The sequence below is a fragment of the Narcine bancroftii genome, chromosome 11 (assembly GCF_036971445.1).
Source record: "Narcine bancroftii isolate sNarBan1 chromosome 11, sNarBan1.hap1, whole genome shotgun sequence".
Lineage (NCBI taxonomy): Eukaryota > Metazoa > Chordata > Chondrichthyes > Torpediniformes > Narcinidae > Narcine > Narcine bancroftii.
The window spans coordinates 10,246,306-10,264,563 of record NC_091479.1 but is presented as its reverse complement, the minus strand read 5'-3'; the positions used below and the strand labels follow the sequence as shown (position 1 = coordinate 10,264,563).

Genomic DNA, 18,258 nt, shown 5'->3' with positions numbered 1-18,258 from the left:
ATACTTTCACTCTGGGATTGAACCGTAGAACATTTCAGCACAAGATCAGACCCTCCTCTGTGCCGAACCATTCCATAGTCCTTCACATCCAGTCCATAGTCCTTCACACCCCACCCATCCATGTACCCGTCCAAATTCATCTTAGATGTTAAAATTAAGCCCACATTCACCATTTCAGCTGGCAGATGGTTCCACATTCCCACCACTCTCTCTGTGAAGATGTTCTCCTAAATGTTTCCCCTTTCACCCTTATCCCGTCTACCCTTGGTGGAAAAAGCCGACCTATATTTAATCAGTTTAATCCCTCATAATTTTAAATACATCTATCAAATTTCCCCTCATTCTTCTTCACTCCAAGGAATCTAATCTGTTTAACATTTCCCTGTAACTCAGTTCCTGAAGTCTCAGCAACTTCCTAGTAAATCTCTGCACTTTTTCAATCTTACTGATATCTTTCCTGGAGTTAGGTGACCAAAACTGCACACGATCCTCCAGATTTGGCCTCACCAATGTCTTGTATAAGTTTATAACTCCTATACTCCGTACTTTAATTTATGGAGGCCAATTAATTAAGAGACGACATATCTGCAAAGCGGTTAACGTGCCGCTGTTACATCACCAGTGATAGGGAGAGGAGTTCGAAACCTGTGCTTTCTGTAATGAGTTGGTACGTTCTCCCCATGTCTGCATGGGTTTTTCCCAGGGGCTCTGGTTTCCTCCTACCCTTCAAAACATTCTGGGGGGGGGGTCTAGATTAATTGAGCAGCAAGAGCTTGTGGGTTTAAATGGCCTGTTATTGTGCTGTATGTCTAAATTTTAAAAATATATACATTTAAAATAAAAAAAATCAATAGGCCAAACTCTCTCTTTCCAACCCTATTTGTTGACGTCACTTTCAGGTTACTGTGTGTCTGTATCTCCAGATTGCTCGGTTCTACTGCACTTCTCAGTGACCTGCCATTTACCGTGTATGTCCTTTCTTGCCTTATCATTAAAATTGTCAGAGCTTGCTTCTCCTGCTTTTGAAGAGGAGATGCACAATCCCTCTAGGAAAAGTGATCTTGTCTCTTTAAAGAGTGGCCCCCTAGTTCTGCATTCTCCCATAAGAAAGAATAACCTCTTCCTATCCATCCTGTCAAGACATCTCAGGATTTCATGTTCCAATCAAGTCCCTTCTAAATTGGGTAAATTTCCAGTGGGTGCAAGCCTAGCCTGTTCAATCTTTATGCATTAGATAACTTGTGATCCAGGTGTTAATTGAGTAAACCTTTTCTGAACTGCTTCCTGCATCACTTGTTTTTTTTGCACCTGCCTGCATGCATAAATTAATGCCACGAACGCAAATGTGACCACTCTGCAGACGTACATCTCGCAGCAGGCACCGTATAGTGAATGACCTGCATCATGTTGGAGAACCTCCTTTACCAGGAATGTTTAATCTATGGTATTTAACTTGGGTTAGTTACCTCCACATGCAAATATCTGAGTGCCTGTAATTTAGTTCACCAAGTTTCGGTGTGTTTATTTGACTGTTCTTACCAGCTAAAATCAGTGTATCGTACATGCTGGCAAAGAGGACAACCCTCAGATTTTCTACCTAAGATGTAGGTTTTGAGTTGAATAGGGTGACCACCCCCCAAAAAAAATGTGTGGCACTGACCACTGACCAGTAAGATCATGTTGCATTATCTTGTTGGCAGATTACCCTATAAAGATTTTAATTTGATCACCATATTTTAACATGAACTACCATTGGCTCCTTTAACAGGCCATTTGAAGCCTGTTCAGAGCCAAAGGCAGTTGGATTGGGGAGATGGACCCTGCAGGGGAAGTGCTGAGACTTTGTTGGACACGCACAGGTTTTCCCCACTGAACTGGCGATGCACGCGCATAGTTTTCGTGGTCCAATACACTAGTGTGGAGGTGAACCATGTTGGCATGAGGAAGGAATGTCGAGGTCATTTGAGTCGGAGCAGGTGGGATGGGAATAGGATATGGAGGGGGAGTGGAAGATAGCAGCGGTGTTGAGATTTGGATTTTAGACCCAGGGTATTAGACGTCCCCGATTTTGAGGCAACATTTTAAAGTTTCGAGGATCGGCCTATACGCTGGCACGTTGTACATTTATTGTGTTAATAAAAGTGATGACGTGTGCATTTCATCATGGACCTGCATCTTTAAGCTGCAAAGAATTTCCTTTCCGTGCAAGCTGTGCCCACAAACTGTTCAAAAGAGACACCTCCCAGTTCACACGGGATGTAAAGTCGTGAATTTTTAAAATCAATTGCTTGTTACAACCTGCTCTAATAGGAATCTGAGTACTTAACACCATGTGAACTTCCAGTTCATGGAATTAGTTTAGGTCACAGTAAAGAAAGCAATTTGAGATGATGATTCAGAGGAAAAAATAATTTTGCAAGTGAAATTACCTTCTTAACAAGAAGACACAAATATCTACCCTATATACTCGTGTAATCGTCGATACCATGTAATAGTCGACACCCCCTTAATGGTCCAAATATCACCTGTGTAAATGTTGACCCCTCCACCCACGTTCTTGGCCCTGACCACCCGCCCACAGGAGCTCCCGACGCCCCGAGCATAGACCCTCGCCCGAGCTCCCGACGCCCCGATCGTGGAACCTCACCCCAGCCAGCCAAGCTCCCGACACACTGACTGCAGACCGTGACCCTGGCTAGCCGCCCACTGGAGCTCCCAACAGCAGAGCTCCTGACCACAGATCCAGGCCTTGGCTGTCCATCTCAGCTCCTGACGCCTTCAACGACGCAGGTACATACTGAGGACAGAAGTAATATCCGTGTAAAAGTCGACCCCTGCCCCACCCAGTTTGACTCAAAAACTAGTCTACAAAATTGGACGAGTACACGAGTATATACTGCAGTTTTATTGCTATCTATGTATTTGAAAGCCATACAAATGATTCTTTTCTCCAAATTCTTCATTGTGCAGTTTTATTTTAGATTCCTCCTGCCTGGGCTCAGCTGGTAACTTTTCCCAGTTTTATCAATTGGATGCAAAAGGATTTCATTATAAACTTTCCCCTTCTCCATGCACTAGTGAGGACACTTGAGTTCAGCAGGTGGTCTAAGAAATGAGATGATGATTGGAAGTTTTCTGATTGAGCTGAGAGATGTTGATGAGCAATGGGATTTCAATCAACAAAGAACCACGGTCACCATTAAAGGCTCTTGGGTGGCGTTCATTTAGACGAGGAAGACATCCTACAAAAAATGTGCTTCTTCTCTCAAAATGGCTTCTCTTTTATGTGAAGTGGGTAATGGACCTGAAGGGCGGATGCAGGCTTTTTATTTCCTGGTCAGAAATGGTTCTGTGATTTTTCCAAACTCACTTTAATTGGACCTCTGCAACTAGCAGACGGAGAGGTTTTATCCCACAGACTGAGTTTGATTCTCTGATGTCAAAGGCTGTCTCCTCTTGATTGCAAATAAAATCTTTAGAAATGCTTTCGCTGGGACTTGGCACCATTAGCCATCTCTGCACAATAAAGAATCTTCGAAACTTATGAGTCTAAAATTCTTACCTTGCCAGCAAAGTCTCCACACCGCTGCCATCTTCCTGCCGGCTCTTGCAGTCTCGCACATGGCCCATTAGTAATTTGCAAAATCTCAGCGCTCCCCCACGGGAACCATCCACCCGTCTGTCTGCTATTGGCTCTGCACAGGCTTTCAGTGACCTGTTATAGGAGCTGACAGTGGTTTACTTTAAAATAACCAAATAAATTTTAAACCTTTCAGTGATCATTTGTTATCAAATTATTGTGATTTGCTTTTAACAGCGGTAAATGACAGATTTTGGGGGGGGTGGTTGTGTTATTCAAAGGGTATTGCTCAAAACCAACATATTAACTGGAAATTCCAGGGTCATCTTATACTGTACAGAGTCGTCCTATACAACGGCATACACGGTATGTCTTGTCTCTGTAAAAACACTCGCACTTGGCCCCCTGGGGACTGAGCTTTCATGATCTATATTCTACTTTTCAGTATTGATTCCCGGTACATGTATGGCATCGTGGGCCTGTCGTTCAGTGGCAGAGCGATCCAGGCTGCGTCTGTCCTCCTCGACGAGGGCGTGGAGACTCCCGAGAGCGTAGAAGCAGTGTTGCAGCGCCTCAAGGCGGCCGGTATTCCGGAGCACAACACGGTGGGCTTCATGTTTGCCTGCATTGGCCGGGGTCGCAGCCGCTACTCTAAGATGGAGAACGTGGAAGCTGACGCCTTCAGGAAGCAATTCCCAAGCGTACCGCTCTTTGGGTTCTTTGGTAATGGCGAAATTGGCTGTGATCGCATCATGACGGAGCACTTCTCACTGAGGGAGTGCAGCACCTGTTTAGAACACTATGAATTAATTCACAGTTACACAACAGTAATGGTCCTCATTCACCTAGGACCCATCAAATAACCAAAAGCCTTCAGTTTTCCAAATTATGTCAGGGTACATACATGACATCACATACAACCCTGAGATTCCTTTTTCCTGCGGGCCAGGCAGAATTACTACTGATTGGTAGTGCGGAAAATAAACTGTACACAGTGTAAACATGGAAACCATCAAAAGAACTGTAATCCGATAAGAATGTAAAAAAAAACTGAACAATACAGAGAGCGAAAAGAAAATCAATAAAGTGCACAAGAGTCCTTAAATGAGGCTCTAATTGACTCTGCTGTTGAGGAGTCTGATGGGGGGGGGGGGAGCCGCTGTTCCTGAACCTGGCGATGCGAGTCTTGTGGCACCAAGACCTCTCTCCTGATGGCCACAGCGAGAACAGAGCAGGTGCTGGGGGGTGTGGATTTTTGGTGATTGCTGCTGCCCTCTGACAGCAGAGCATTTCTTGGAGACGTGCTCAATAGTGGAAGGTTTTACCTCTAATGCCCTGGGCTGTGTCCACTACATTTTGGAGGGCTTTATGCTCAGGGGTTATTGGTGTCCCCATATCTGTGATGCAGCTGATCATCGCACTTCCCATCACACCTTTGTAGAAATTCGCCAGGGTTTCTGATGTCATACCAAACCTCCGCCGACTCCTGAGGAAGTAGAGGCAATGGCGTGCTTTCGTTACAATGCCATTGGTGTGTTGTGGTCCAGGAAAGATCCTCTGAGATAGTGACTCCCAAGAACCTACATTTGCTCACCCTCTCCACCTCTGATCTCCCAATGATCACTGGATTGTACACCTCGGGGTTTCCTGAAGTCAACAATTAGCTCCTTGGTTTTGGTGACATTTAAATGCAAGGTTGTTGATACACCATTCAGCCAAGTTTTCAGTCTCCATCCTGTATGCTGTCTCATCCCCTTCCTTTATATAATCCTCTACCACGGTATCCTCGGCAAATTTGTCAATGTCATACTGAGCTGCACGATTATAGGTGTAAACTGAGTAGAGGAGGGGGCTAATAACACAGCCCTGTTGTGCTCCTGTTCTGATGGAGATTGGAGTCTTGCCAAGAATTGATGATTGACCAACACAATCAAGTTTGTTGTCACTTTTTGTCCCTCTAATGTTTGCATTAAGGTATCTTTCCAAAGATGTCCCATAGATTGACCGTTCAAGAATCTCAAAGCAATCTGTTTGAACATTGAGTCGTTTAACTTTCAAATCATTTGTATAGTTTTAAATTGTTTTCTTTGTCTTTATCAAATGTAAAACTAATTCTTCCGATGATTATTTTGAGATTGTTTTATTTACACAAATACACAAGGTTAGCACAACACTGTGAGAGGGCTAGCGACCTGGGGTTCGAATCCTGCACTGTCTATAAAGAGTTTTTACATTCTCCCTGTGTCTGCGTGGGTTTCGTCCAGGTGCTCTGGTTTCCTCCCACTCTTCAAAACGTACTGAGTTTGTAGGTCAATTTGGATGTCACGGGCTCGTGGGCCAGAAGGGGCTTCTACTGTGCTGTCTGTCGAAATTAAAGTTTAAAAGAAACAATTACAAAGGAGTGTGAGAGGTGATGTAGGAAAGGCATTTTAAATGCTCACCTGTTTTCTGTTTCTGTCCGCGTTCCTCTGACCGGGTTGCTATCAGGAGGGCTTCAGTGAACTGAGACTGGATGCAGTGAAGAGTTCCACCAACCCAGGTGTATTCCTGGCCAGAGTTACTGTCTGCTTAGAGTATGCACGTTTTCTGTCCCCGTTCACTACTGATGCTCTCGATCAATTTACTGGCCACTAAATTAACCCAAGGATAGGTGGATGACAGGAAAAATCAGCAGTGGGTGTGATGAGGAGTTGATGGGATACGAGGGAAAATAATATACAGAAAGGAAAATCTACAGAGCCTGAATCCGCTCCATCTTTGGTGGTGTTCAATATGACAACAGAGAAATGGAAGAAGATGGATATTTCCATTGAAAGTATTTATTTGGACCCTAATCATAACTGAGCATCGCGAAGCAGGATCAGAATTTACTGTCATGAACAAGGCAAGGCAAATAGCGCCTTTGGAAGACTACACAAAAGAGTCTGGAAAAACAACCAACTGAAAAACCTCACAAAGATAAGCGTATACAGAGCCGTTGTCATACCCACACTCCTGTTCGGCTCCGAATCATGGGTCCTCTACCGGCACCACCTACGGCTCCTAGAACGCTTCCACCAGCGTTGTCTCCGCTCCATCCTCAACATCCATTGGAGCGCTTACATCCCTAACGTCGAAGTACTCGAGATGGCAGAGGTCGACAGCATCGAGTCCACGCTGCTGAAGATCCAGCTGCGCTGGATGGGTCACGTCTCCAGAATGGAGGACCATCGCCTTCCCAAGATCGTGTTATATGGCGAGCTCTCCACTGGCCACCGTGACAGAGGTGCACCAAAGAAAAGGTACAAGGACTGCCTAAAGAAATCTCTTGGTGCCTGCCACATTGACCACCGCCAGTGGGCTGATATCGCCTCAAACCGTGCATCTTGGCGCCTCACAGTTTGGCGGGCAGCAACCTCCTTTGAAGAAGACCGCAGAGCCTACCTCACTGACAAAAGGCAAAGGAGGAAAAACCCAACACCCAACCCCAACCAACCAATTTTCCCCTGCAACCGCTGCAACCGTGTCTGCCTGTCCCGCATCGGACTTGTCAGCCACAAACGAGCCTGCAGCTGACGTGGACTTTTTACCCCCTCCATAAATCTTCGTCCGCGAAGCCAAGCCAAAGAAAAGAATCATAACTGAGCATCGCGAAGCAGGATCAGAATTTACTGTCATGAACAAGTCATGAAAATTGTTGTTTTGCAGCAGCGTCACGGGGCAAACGTTTCTATAAATCACCGTACAACAATAAATCAAAATAGTGCAAGAAAATGTCAAAGTAAGGAAGTGTCTGTGGATTATTGATCATTCAGGAATCTGATACAAAAGGGAAGAAGCCGTCCTTGTGCCGCTGGGTGCTCGCCTTCAGGCTCCTGCACCTTTTTCCCCAATGGTACCAGAGTGAAGAGGGCACGGCCTGGGTGGTGCGGGTGCTTGAGGATAGAGGCCACTTTCTTAAGACACCGCCTCTTGTGGATGTCCTCGATGGAGTGAAGTCTGGTGCCCGTGATGTTGTAGGTCGAGTTAACAACCCTCTGGAGTTATTTTTCCCGTCCTGAGCGTTGGCAACTCCGTACCAGACGGTGATGCAACCAGCCCGAATGCTCTTCGCGATACACCTGTAGAGTTTTTCGAGAGTGTTTAGTGACATATTGAATCTCCTCAAACTCCTCACGAAGTATAGCTGCTAGCGAGCCGCCTTTGTGATTGCATCGACATGGAGGTTCCAGGACCGATTGAGGACCGTTTGCAGCTGGAGAATTAGATTGGAAATGCAATGATTGTTTTCACAAATGACAACAGGACGTTTATGCACAACAAGGACACGGCAACAGTGGTCAGATGATCTGCGATTTCTGGTTGAATGATAACCCATGGCGCTAGGGAAAGCAACTATAGAGCTTGCTGTCTTACAGTTGAGACACCCAGGATCAACCCTAATCTCTTGTGGTTTCTGTGGATGAAGACCAGTACCAGCAGAGCCACAGGGTATGGTTATACGTCAACATGATGCCAAATTAACTAAAATTTAGTGTGGAATTTGTACGTTCTTCCTGTGACCAGTTTCCCCATGACTCTGGTTTCCTTGCACGTCCTACTTGTGTAGTTGGGTGGGTTTAATTGGTCATTAGAAATTTCCCCTCAATGTTTAGGTGAATGGTGGAAAGTTTATAGGAATGTGGAGAAAATGTGAGGAGATTAATGTGAATGGAGTTTGTGTTGGTGTGGCCTTAAGAGGCTCCTTCCTTGCTGTATAGCTTTGTAGTTGGATATTTTCTTAAATGATTTTATGAGCCAATATATTTTCATAAGCTGTAACCCCCATTGAAATTTTTGTCTACATTGGCCCTTCAGTGCTGTAGAAATCCCTTCATGATGTCCTGCTAACAGATTTTGCGGCACGGTCTATGGGATGGAACTGAAATGTGGTTGAAACTACGTGATCGTAGGAAATTTACCACCATTTCCTGGGCTGATACTACAGTAAAACCCCTGGTATCCGGCACCTATGGGGATTGGTAGATGTCGGATAAATGAATTTGCCAGGTGCTGGAGTTTGCGGGCTGTGTGTGTGAATTGGTGAACTAGCTGCTGGGGTTGGCGGGGGGGTGGGTGGGGGGGGGGCGGGGGGGGGGTGTTGGTGCCAGTGTTAAACTTTCATATTTATTTTCCGAGATTTTTCTTTGCTGATTGCTTCAGGCTGCCAGGTGCTTGAATTCTGGAGAGGGGATTTTACTGTACTTTAATTTGCATTGTGCAAAGTACCCTGTAATGTAGGTCAAAATATTTTCACTTTGGTACGAGTCTGGTGAAAGCCTTTGGACTTACTGGCAGAGCTCTCACTGACTTTGAAGCTTAGATTAATTCATCTTTTTGGTAACATCGCTCTTTTGGAGAAGAGTGATCAAACATGATCAATTTTATAAAAGGTTTAAAAATCAGCTAACAGCAAAGGAAGTTTAAAGGTATGAGATGTTAATGGATTGAGAAACTACATTCAAAGGTATGAGAGCATGCAATAACATTGAAAGAATTAATTTTATTGCAGCAAATATGTATCCCTTTCAGTCACGTATCCTAACAGGAATAAAAGATCTGCAGATGCCATGATTGAGAAGCTCAGCAGGTCAAATAGCATATTTTAAATAGCAAAGATAAAGATACATAACCGATAAAGATACATAACCAACGTTTCGGGCTTGAGCTCTTCATTGCTCTGTAAGCAAAATGTAGACAGGTGCCTGAACAAAATGGTGGTGGGGAGGAGCCTTTCTCGGCATGAGAGCAGGAGCTAATGTGGTGCCACATTTACCCCTTAGCAAAGCCAAAAGAATAGATAGGTTGGAGATGCACTGCGTTACTGCCTCAGATCACTTGCTATGTGTGGGTTATAACTGGGTAAATATTTGAAACCTAACCAAAATAGTTCTTGCAGCTACCATCAGGAAAGAAGTCTAGGTGCCGCAAGACTCTCACCAACTAGGTTCAGGCACAGCTGCTCCCCCTCCACCATCAGACTCCTCAATAACAATCAAAGACTCATTTAAGGACTTGTGCACTTTATTGATTTGTTTTTCCTCTGTGTTTGTTTGGATTTCTTTTTTACATGTGTAGGTTGAGTCCGTTTTTTTTGTACTGCCAATAAGCGGTAGTTCTTTCTCGCCTGCACGAAAAAGAATCTTAGGGTTGTATGTGATGTTATGTATGTACTCTGACAATAAATCTGAAGTAGGACCAATTTGAGCAAGAGCGAACATACAGAGGGGTTGCCTTCCAAGAAACCCCCTTGGATCGCAATGAACACTTGGCATAAATTTATAAGTTTTGTTGTTTCTATTGCATTTTGTGTTTATTTAGTTTTCTCATCTAAATTCGGTAAGAATGATTTTCTATTCCATATGTTGATTGTTTTTGTTATTACGAGCTCCCATATAATTTTAGTGTGACTGTGACTTTAAGGGTAAACAAATCAACATGCCAGCATGCAGAGCTTTGAAGAGACTGAGGTGGCAACAACTCATTGGGCATGTACAAACTTTGCTACTTTTGAAGAGAAGAGAGGAAATGTGTTGCTTTTCCAGGGACACAGGTGGAGAGAGTCATGTAGGTGAAAAATATTGAAGTAACAGCCCACTTTGTGATTAGCAGCCATTTTAAAGGAACAGCACTTCCTGAGAAGCAGCCATCTGAAGGAACAGTGTGCTGGAGAAGCTCTGTGTGGTGGTGAACGATTTCGTATTTCATTTCCCCTGTCGGGAATTACTGAACCACACTGTGACCAAAGGAAAGGTCGCTTTGATCGACTCGTGCCTGGATTTTAGAAGCTTTGTGGAAGTCGCACATTTTGGATCATCTATATAAGGAAAAGAGGCAACCACTCATCTGAAAGGACATTAGCTCTGGGAGCAACTCGACAAGGATTCGTGAGTTTTCGTCAGTCTGGTCACTCAGTCTCTCCCACCTCCTTCGTGATTACTTCTGTACATCAGTTTAAGAGACCTTGTGTCAATACTGGACTTCTAAGACTGACTTTGGAATGACTTCCTAGAATTGTGCCTAAGCTGTAATGGTTTTGGGTATCTCACACACACATACACTTTATTCACTCATAGTGGGGGTTAAGTTACTTAAGATGTTATAGTATTAGTAGTTGGTAATAAAAATAATGTTTTAAAAATAACACTGTCTGGGCAAATTTCTTTTGCTGCTGTCTGAGATGTAATATTGTTAAATGATTTGAGAGTTCCCTCAAGAATTTCATGTATCCAAACTAATTATCCAGAATAATTACAGAATTCATCGAACCAGAGACATTGGTTCTGTATCTTTATCTTTGTTATATTAAGTACACTGTTTGACCTGCTGAGTTTCTCCAGCATTGTGTATTTACATATCCTAACAAGAGTTGTCCAAAGCTGATTGACACGTTGCAGTAGTAGATTAAAGGAAAAGGCTCAAATCCCTGTGACTGTCAAATCTCCAGGGAAGAAAGGAAGTTTGGAGGGCAGGTCAAAAGGAAAGTACACAACTTGCGCAAGATGTTGGAAGGGCCACATTTGGAGTATCGTGTGCTGTTCTCGATGCTAGCCGTTTTAAGCCCCTGGTTTCCGGCACCTATGGGTAGATGCTGGATAAGTGAATTTTCCGATCGCATGTTGCATAATTGGTGAGCTCACGGTGAACTATCCATTTCCGCTATTATTTTTGCCGGTTGCTTGAATTCTGGAGAAAAACAAAAGGGGTTTCGCTGTATAGTGACAAGAGGGGCAGATGGAGTGGATTGCCTTCTGCCCATTGTGTAACTATCAAGGGTTTAGAGGGGAAATTTTAAAACGAGGCAAGGATTTCCTTTGCACACTGGTGGGTGCCAGGCGCACGTTGCCATGGGTGGCAAAAAGAGATCGTCACGCAAAGGCAGGGAATAGAGGGATACCATATGTGGTTGGGGGTAGATTGCCATCATGGTTGATGCAGATGTTGTGAGGTGAAGGGACTGTTCTTGTGCTGTACCATTCTATGCCCTGCAGCAGGTGGCTTGTAATATTCTTCCCCTTTCTTTTCTGACTATCGATCTTGTTTTCCCAGTAAACCTTGTCTTATTATCCCCCAGTTGGAGGTCATCCTGGTGAATCCAAAATCTGTGTCTCCGGAGCAACAGTCCAGTTATAATGATCAGGCTTTGTGGTGTTAAATATGGTCTTGAAACGAGAAAGGCTGCAGACGCCGTGATCGTAGGAAACGCACAAAACTCAGCAGCTCCTGAGCATTCCAAGCGAGGCAGAGTTGTGTAACTAACTTTTCGGGACCGAGCCCTTCCTCAAGATTTGTTCAAAGAGCGCCCGAATATGAAGGTACTTCACCTTTCAGAGCCCCAAACGGTCCTCCTAAGTGAAGCAACAACTGTAAAGCTATTGTATTATTTACAACTATTTACTGGATCCGGTGCTCCTGTTGTGGGCTCCTCGACATCGGAGAGACTGGATGTAGACTGGGAGATTGTTGAGCACCTTCTGGTAGCGAGGATCTCCCAGTGGCCACCCATTTTAATTCTCTGTCCCATTCCCACGCCGACATGTCTCCTGCATTCTCCGAATGTGCCCACCCCGCAAATTGGAGGAACAACACCACGTATTCCATCTGGGCACCCTCCAACCATTTTGCAATAGCATAAGCTTCTCCGGTTTCCATTAGCCCCCACCCTATCCCAATGTCTCCTTTTCTCGTCTCTTTCCCTGTCCTCCTGCTTCCTTCCAGCTCTGCATTCACATTCACTTCCTTCCCCTGATCAGTTCTCAGTTTTCCTCCCCTGCCCTCCTATTCATGTCCACCTATGGCCTCTTGTCTGTTTCCCTTGCTGTCCTCCTGCCCCTTCTTCCCACCCTTTAATTCGGACGCCTTCCTACGTTTTGCTCGTACCTTGACAACAGGCTCGGGCCTGAAATTTTGGTTATACATGTTTTGGTTATATATTTTGGTTATAGACATGTGGGACCTGCTGTGTTTTCTAATAGTCAAAGACTAGATTTGGAGCTTGAGGAGGTCAAGGATCTCGTGTTGTCAGAAGTGGGAGAGCTTTGGAGAAAACCTCTCAGGAATAGATCCACCCCGAGTGGGTGAGTTTAGTTTGTCTGGGGAAACAGGTTTTAAGAGGTTTGGGGAAGGAAGAGCCCCTCTCAAGTTTTAAAAAATAGTGCAGGAGATAGAGAATTCCTGATTGGGAAGCTCAAGGGGCAGAGAACTATAAGGCATAGGAGCAGAAGTAGGCTATTCAGCCCATCGTGTCTGCCTTGCCATTTTATCATGAGCTGATCTAGTTTCCCACTAAGAAAATAAAGACAACTCAAGTTTATTGTCATATGATTGTACAAGTACAACCCGATGAAACAGCGTTCTCCGGTTCCCAGTGCAAAATACACAGACACGTAACCAGGCATAACACAATACACATGCACACATTTATCTATACAAATAAATATTGTTTTGTACATATGTGAGACTCAGATGGTCAGTGTGAGCAGTCCCTTGGTCGTTCAGCATTCTCACCGCCCGTGGGAAGAAGCTGTTCCTCAGCCTGGTCGTGCTGGCTCTGATCCTCCTGGATCTCTTCAGTAACTGAAAGATGCTGTGTGCGGGGTGCTGAATGATTTTGCACGCCCTCTTCTAGCAATGATCCCAATAGATCATGTCAATGGAAGGGGAGGCCGTCCTGTGGAGGAAGGGGGGGGGGCCGTCTTGTGGAGAAAGGTGGGGGGGGGGGGTCCTGTGGAGGAAGTGGGATGGTGAACAGAGCATTAGCTCACCCGCCTCCCCCTATTGAAGAAGTCTCATTCCTTTAGGAGGAATCTGCCTTCTAGCTTGGAAATGCTGTACCGTGACCCAACACTGTTCTCCACAGGGTACTGTATGTCAGGCCACACCAGGTCAGCAGCCAAAGGTTTTACCACGGGTTTTTGGGAAGGGTCTGGGGCTCTGGCCTAGGCTTGGGCAGTGTGGTGATCAGGACTAGGGTGGGGGAATGTTGTGCCACATGAGCAAGCAGCCCTGAGGTGGATGGTATCCTCAATGCAGGTAAGTAAGATGTGGTGGTGAAAAAAATGTTTGGCACATTTGCCCTCGCTGGTCAAGGCACTGAGCACAGGAGTATGGAATGTCATGTTACAACTGTGTAAGTTATTGGTGAGACCGCACTTGGAGTATTGCACATATTGAATAGGCCCTTCAGGTATGTTGGCCTCGAAAAGGGAGGATGCCTTTAAACTGCAAAATGGTGTTGAAAAGATTCATGAGCGTGCTATTGGGGCTGGTCAGCTTGAGTTTTAAGCAGATATTTGGATTTTTTTCCCTCTCTTTCTCTTGCTCTCCACCCACCCCCCCCCCACCGAAGCTTAGGAGACAAAAGGTGACATTTATAGAGGTACAGTAAAATCCTTGTTATCTGAAATTCAAGCAAGTGTCAAAAAGAATTTGAGGAAAATAAATAAATTGAATGTATAAAAGTTTAAAATAATAGAAGTAAATCTTCTCTGAACATAAACCTGTGGTGAAGACGGGAGCAAATATTCAGCCAACAGAGGGCCTTGGTCGAGCTTTGCTCGTAGCAGCTGTTTGAATAAAGTTGTGTTTGAATAAAGTGGCGTTGCCCAGGATGAAGAGCTGGTTGATGCCACTTGCTGTAAAAGTGTCTCCTTATCCCTGCTTAGTAAGGGTCTTTGTCTTTATTAGTATATTAGTGTCAATTTGGGGGAGGGGGAGTTAATTATCTGAAATATTGTTGTTCATCTTTCGGGCAGTTCCGTGGAGGGGGAGGAACCTGCAGTTGCAGCGACGGTTAAATGTTTTCAAAGAATGTGTCTGAAAATAAAGTAAAATGCTTTAAGGTTTTTATTTTCATACAAGAGAAGTTTGTTCAGTGCAAGTACAGTATAGTATTGTCTTTTAAACTGTTTATTTTTAATGCAGGTGTATTAGGCATTGTAAAAGCAACCAGAAAACTCGCTTATCCAGAATCTACCAATCTCCAAAGATACCAGGGTTTTTTTTTTACTGTATATGAAGGGCATGGATAAGGTGAGTGGTCACAGTCTTTTTCCCAGGGTAGAGAGCCTAAAACTAGAGGGTAGAGGTTTAAGGTGAGGGGAAAGATTTGAAGGAGATCTGTGGCACAACGTTTCATACAATGGGTGTGAAATATGGAACAAACTGCCAGAGGAAGAAGTAGTGGGGGTCCGATTACAATGCTTAAAGGACAAAGGATGGAGAGAAAAGGTGCAGAGGGATAAGGGCCAAATGCAGGTCAATGGGACTGGCTGGAAAGTAGGGGAAATCGAGGAACGAGATTTAGAGAGGAGTTGATGTATTCTGACCACGTACATCGATGTAAACAACCTTGGCCACAGCCAATGTCGCATACTCCAATTCTGTCCTTTTTTTCCCGACCCTGCTCCAATTCCACCTTCCCCACCCTTTGGAACTGAGTGATCGATGTATGCAATCAGACTACATCAGTGTGTGGTTGCAGAACCGGTGAGCGGACGTCCGACATCCTCAATCCCAAGAAACTGAGAGTTTTCCCTGTCGTTCTGGGTCCTTGTGTGAGCAGGTGGAGGTGCAGTGTGATGGGACAACTGCGGCTCTTGAGCAGGTGTGTGTCCCGTTTGTTGGATCAGAGATCGTTATCTGAATTGGAAGAAATTTTGTTCCATAAATGCAGGCAAACCTGACAATTATCACTGCCTTAGGCCAAAACAATGCTGGAGAAACTCAGCAGGTCAAACAGTACACTTTATGTAGCAACGTCAAAGATGCAGAACCAACATTTGGCTTGAGCCCTTCATCAAGGCATGGAAAAATGTCGACAGGTGCTCAAGCAAAATGGGGTCAGGAGAGCACGGTCCCAAAGGCAGTTAAGGGTAAGAGAGCATGCTTGCAAGAAAGGGAGGAGGGATGCCTCTGTGAACGGAGAGGGTTAAGGGAAAGAAGGCGAGGAGAAAGGGAAGGGAGGGGAACGGAGAGTGGGCTAGCAGAAACCCAAGTTGATGTTAATGTCATTTGATTTGTTTTGTGTTTAATTCTGGAGGGAATTTCATAGGAATTTTGTAAAGGCATTAGAAAGGATTCAGAAAAGAGTTACAAGATTTGATTGAGGTACATAATGTGATAAGAGTGTGGGAATAGTAGACGTTGGGGGCTGTTCCCTTTTGTGGGCTTGAGGTGACATTTATAAATTATAGGTCAGCATACTGATTAGCGCAATATCGTTACAGCCCCAGCAATACGGATTCAAATCCTGCGGTGTCTGTAAAGAGTTTGTATATTCCTCCTGTGTCTGCATGGGTTTTCCCCGGGTGCTCCGGTTTCCTTCCACCTTTCAAAGCGTACTGGATTTGTAGGTTAATTGGGGTATTTGGGTGGAAAGGCCTGTTGGCATGCTGTATGTTTAAATTTAAAAAGGAGAATTAAGAGTGACATTTTGGAAGTGTGTTTTGTGCAGCATGTAACTTGAAGCAGGAATTGCTACCTGCAGATGGGTGCATGAATGTAAGAATAAGTAGAGGGTTAGGGGAAAATCTGCTGTGGAATAGGTTTGTATTGGCCGGCATGACATTGTGGGCTGAATGGACTGGGCTGAAAAAAGATGTGTTGGAGGCACCATGAGCTGCCTGAGTGAATTGGACAATATACGGTGAAGCAAAATGTGCAAGACTGAAGATAATGGGCAGAACAGCCTCCTTTCACCATTCAATGATCCTGTGGGCTTTTAACATAATTGTTTTGCATAGAGTGAGGTCCCAATGGAGTTTTCTTGTATATATGAATCCTAAGTGCTGTGCGGAAGGTCAGCTGACCTTTCCGGCAGAAAACGGACCAGAAGTCACCAAACGTCAATCAAGTTTGAGATCCACCCACAAGTGAGGCTACCATGGTTCTCATAAGTCATGTGGGTGCACCTGGGCCACCCCAACTCCCGACACAATCAGTTGTCACAGGTCACATGGATGCACCTGACTGGGCTACTCCAGCCAGCTGCCGTCTAGACCCCACCACGTGGTGCAGCTCAGTCTCTCGTTCCCCACAGGTGAGGCCGGTTGACTAGCACTGGAGGATCTGATCTGGATTGTGAGCCGTGGGCAACGCTGGAGACAAGTTGTAGGGTACGCTGGTACAGGATGAGGGATTATAGTGGCAGACACCTATCTTAGTTGCAATCAGACTACTGTTTATGTCGAGTAGTGTTCCGTGCTTGAGTATTGTAGAGCGGTGGTGGGTGTTGTGTAAATACTATCAGGTGTTGCGAGTATCTCCGACTGACTAGAGTCTGTGTATGATTTGCATGCTACTGTTGCATGAGTGTGTTCCATGTTGCGAATTCCCCTGCGTGTAAAGATCACAGTTTTCTACTAACATGTGTCATGGGCCTTGTTACTCTTCAAACCAGTCGAATCTATTCTCATCATCACACTAAAAGAGTCCATGGAATGAGCCAAATGACAGCTGCTTTTATTGTAAGAAAATATGATTAATGTGGATTTAATTATCCGGTGATGAGAGCTTAAATTTAACTCCTGCCCTGACATGTCTGTCCATGGCCTCATCCACTGCCAAACCAAGGCCATTCATAAATTCGACGTGCAACATCTAATATTCCATCTGTGCACTCTCCAACCAGATGGCATTAACATCAACTTCCCTCTCTTCCCCATCCCTCTCCTCCTTTCCTTCAGCTCTCCACCCTCTTGCCTCTCCATTCACATGCTTTACCCCCCCGCCCCCATTTGCTGGTGTGTCCTCCCTCCCTTATCCACCTATTACCTCCTGGCTGTGGGACCGTGCTCCTTCCCCTCCTCTCCCACCAAAATGCCTACATTTTGCTCATACCTTAATGAAGGGCACTAAGTCCGAAACAGTGGTTATGTATCTTTATCTTTGCTATATAAAGCACATAATTTGACCTGCTGAGTTTCTCCAGCATTGTGTTTTTACTTTTGAGCACGTGTTCTGGTTTTCTTTCCACTTCATTTGTTTAAAAAAAATACATCAAATGATCTCTTTCCAAATGGCCTCCTGCTATCATTCATGGTCGTGTTTGTTTTCAGACATCCAAAGGTCCATTTGAACAGATGGACTACAGGGCCATTGTTAACCAGAAGGAATTAATATAGCACAGATTTTCATTGCCAGTTTCCTCTCCAGCTACATAAATTTCTAATGGTAAAGGTTACCAATTCTATTAAAAATGTGAGAAGATGCAAAGGTTTTCTGTGTAGAAACATACATCTATAAATTGATTTTTACACAGCATAACAACACAATAGACCGGTGCTTTATTTTGGAGATGAGTATCGTGTGGTTAGAATATGTGAAAAGAACACAAATGGAGTGATTGGCGTTGTGGTAATACCAGCCTCAGGCAAGTAGGGCTCTGAGGTTTATGGGTGCCCCGAATGATTGCATTTGGAAATGTGTTGATCCTTTATCATCTTGACCAATCTTCCATAACGAGGCAGTACGTTTTCCCCTTATCCAAAGTTCTGAATACAGACAGATCCCTACATACAGGATTTCAAAATTGCAATGGTTCTGTTCTCGCGTTTTTCGGTGAATTCTTGCTTGTTCAACGAAATCTTGCTTTTTCTCAGCGAAATCTCACCTTTCTTTTGACAAAACCTCTCATTATTTTGCCCAATTTCAACTTCCAA

General features: G+C 44.6%; 1 protein-coding gene across 1 annotated transcript in view; it reads left to right on the top strand.

Annotated features, from left to right (window-relative positions):
- Nucleotides 1–6,559, top strand: part of LOC138745484 (F-box only protein 22-like) — a 28,495-nt gene extending 21,936 nt beyond the window's left edge. The window contains 1 exon segment of the mRNA XM_069902557.1: nt 4,026–6,559. Coding sequence (XP_069758658.1) covers nt 4,026–4,443 — 418 coding nt within the window. The 3' untranslated portion in view covers nt 4,444–6,559.
- Nucleotides 6,560–18,258: the final 11,699 nt, after the last annotated feature.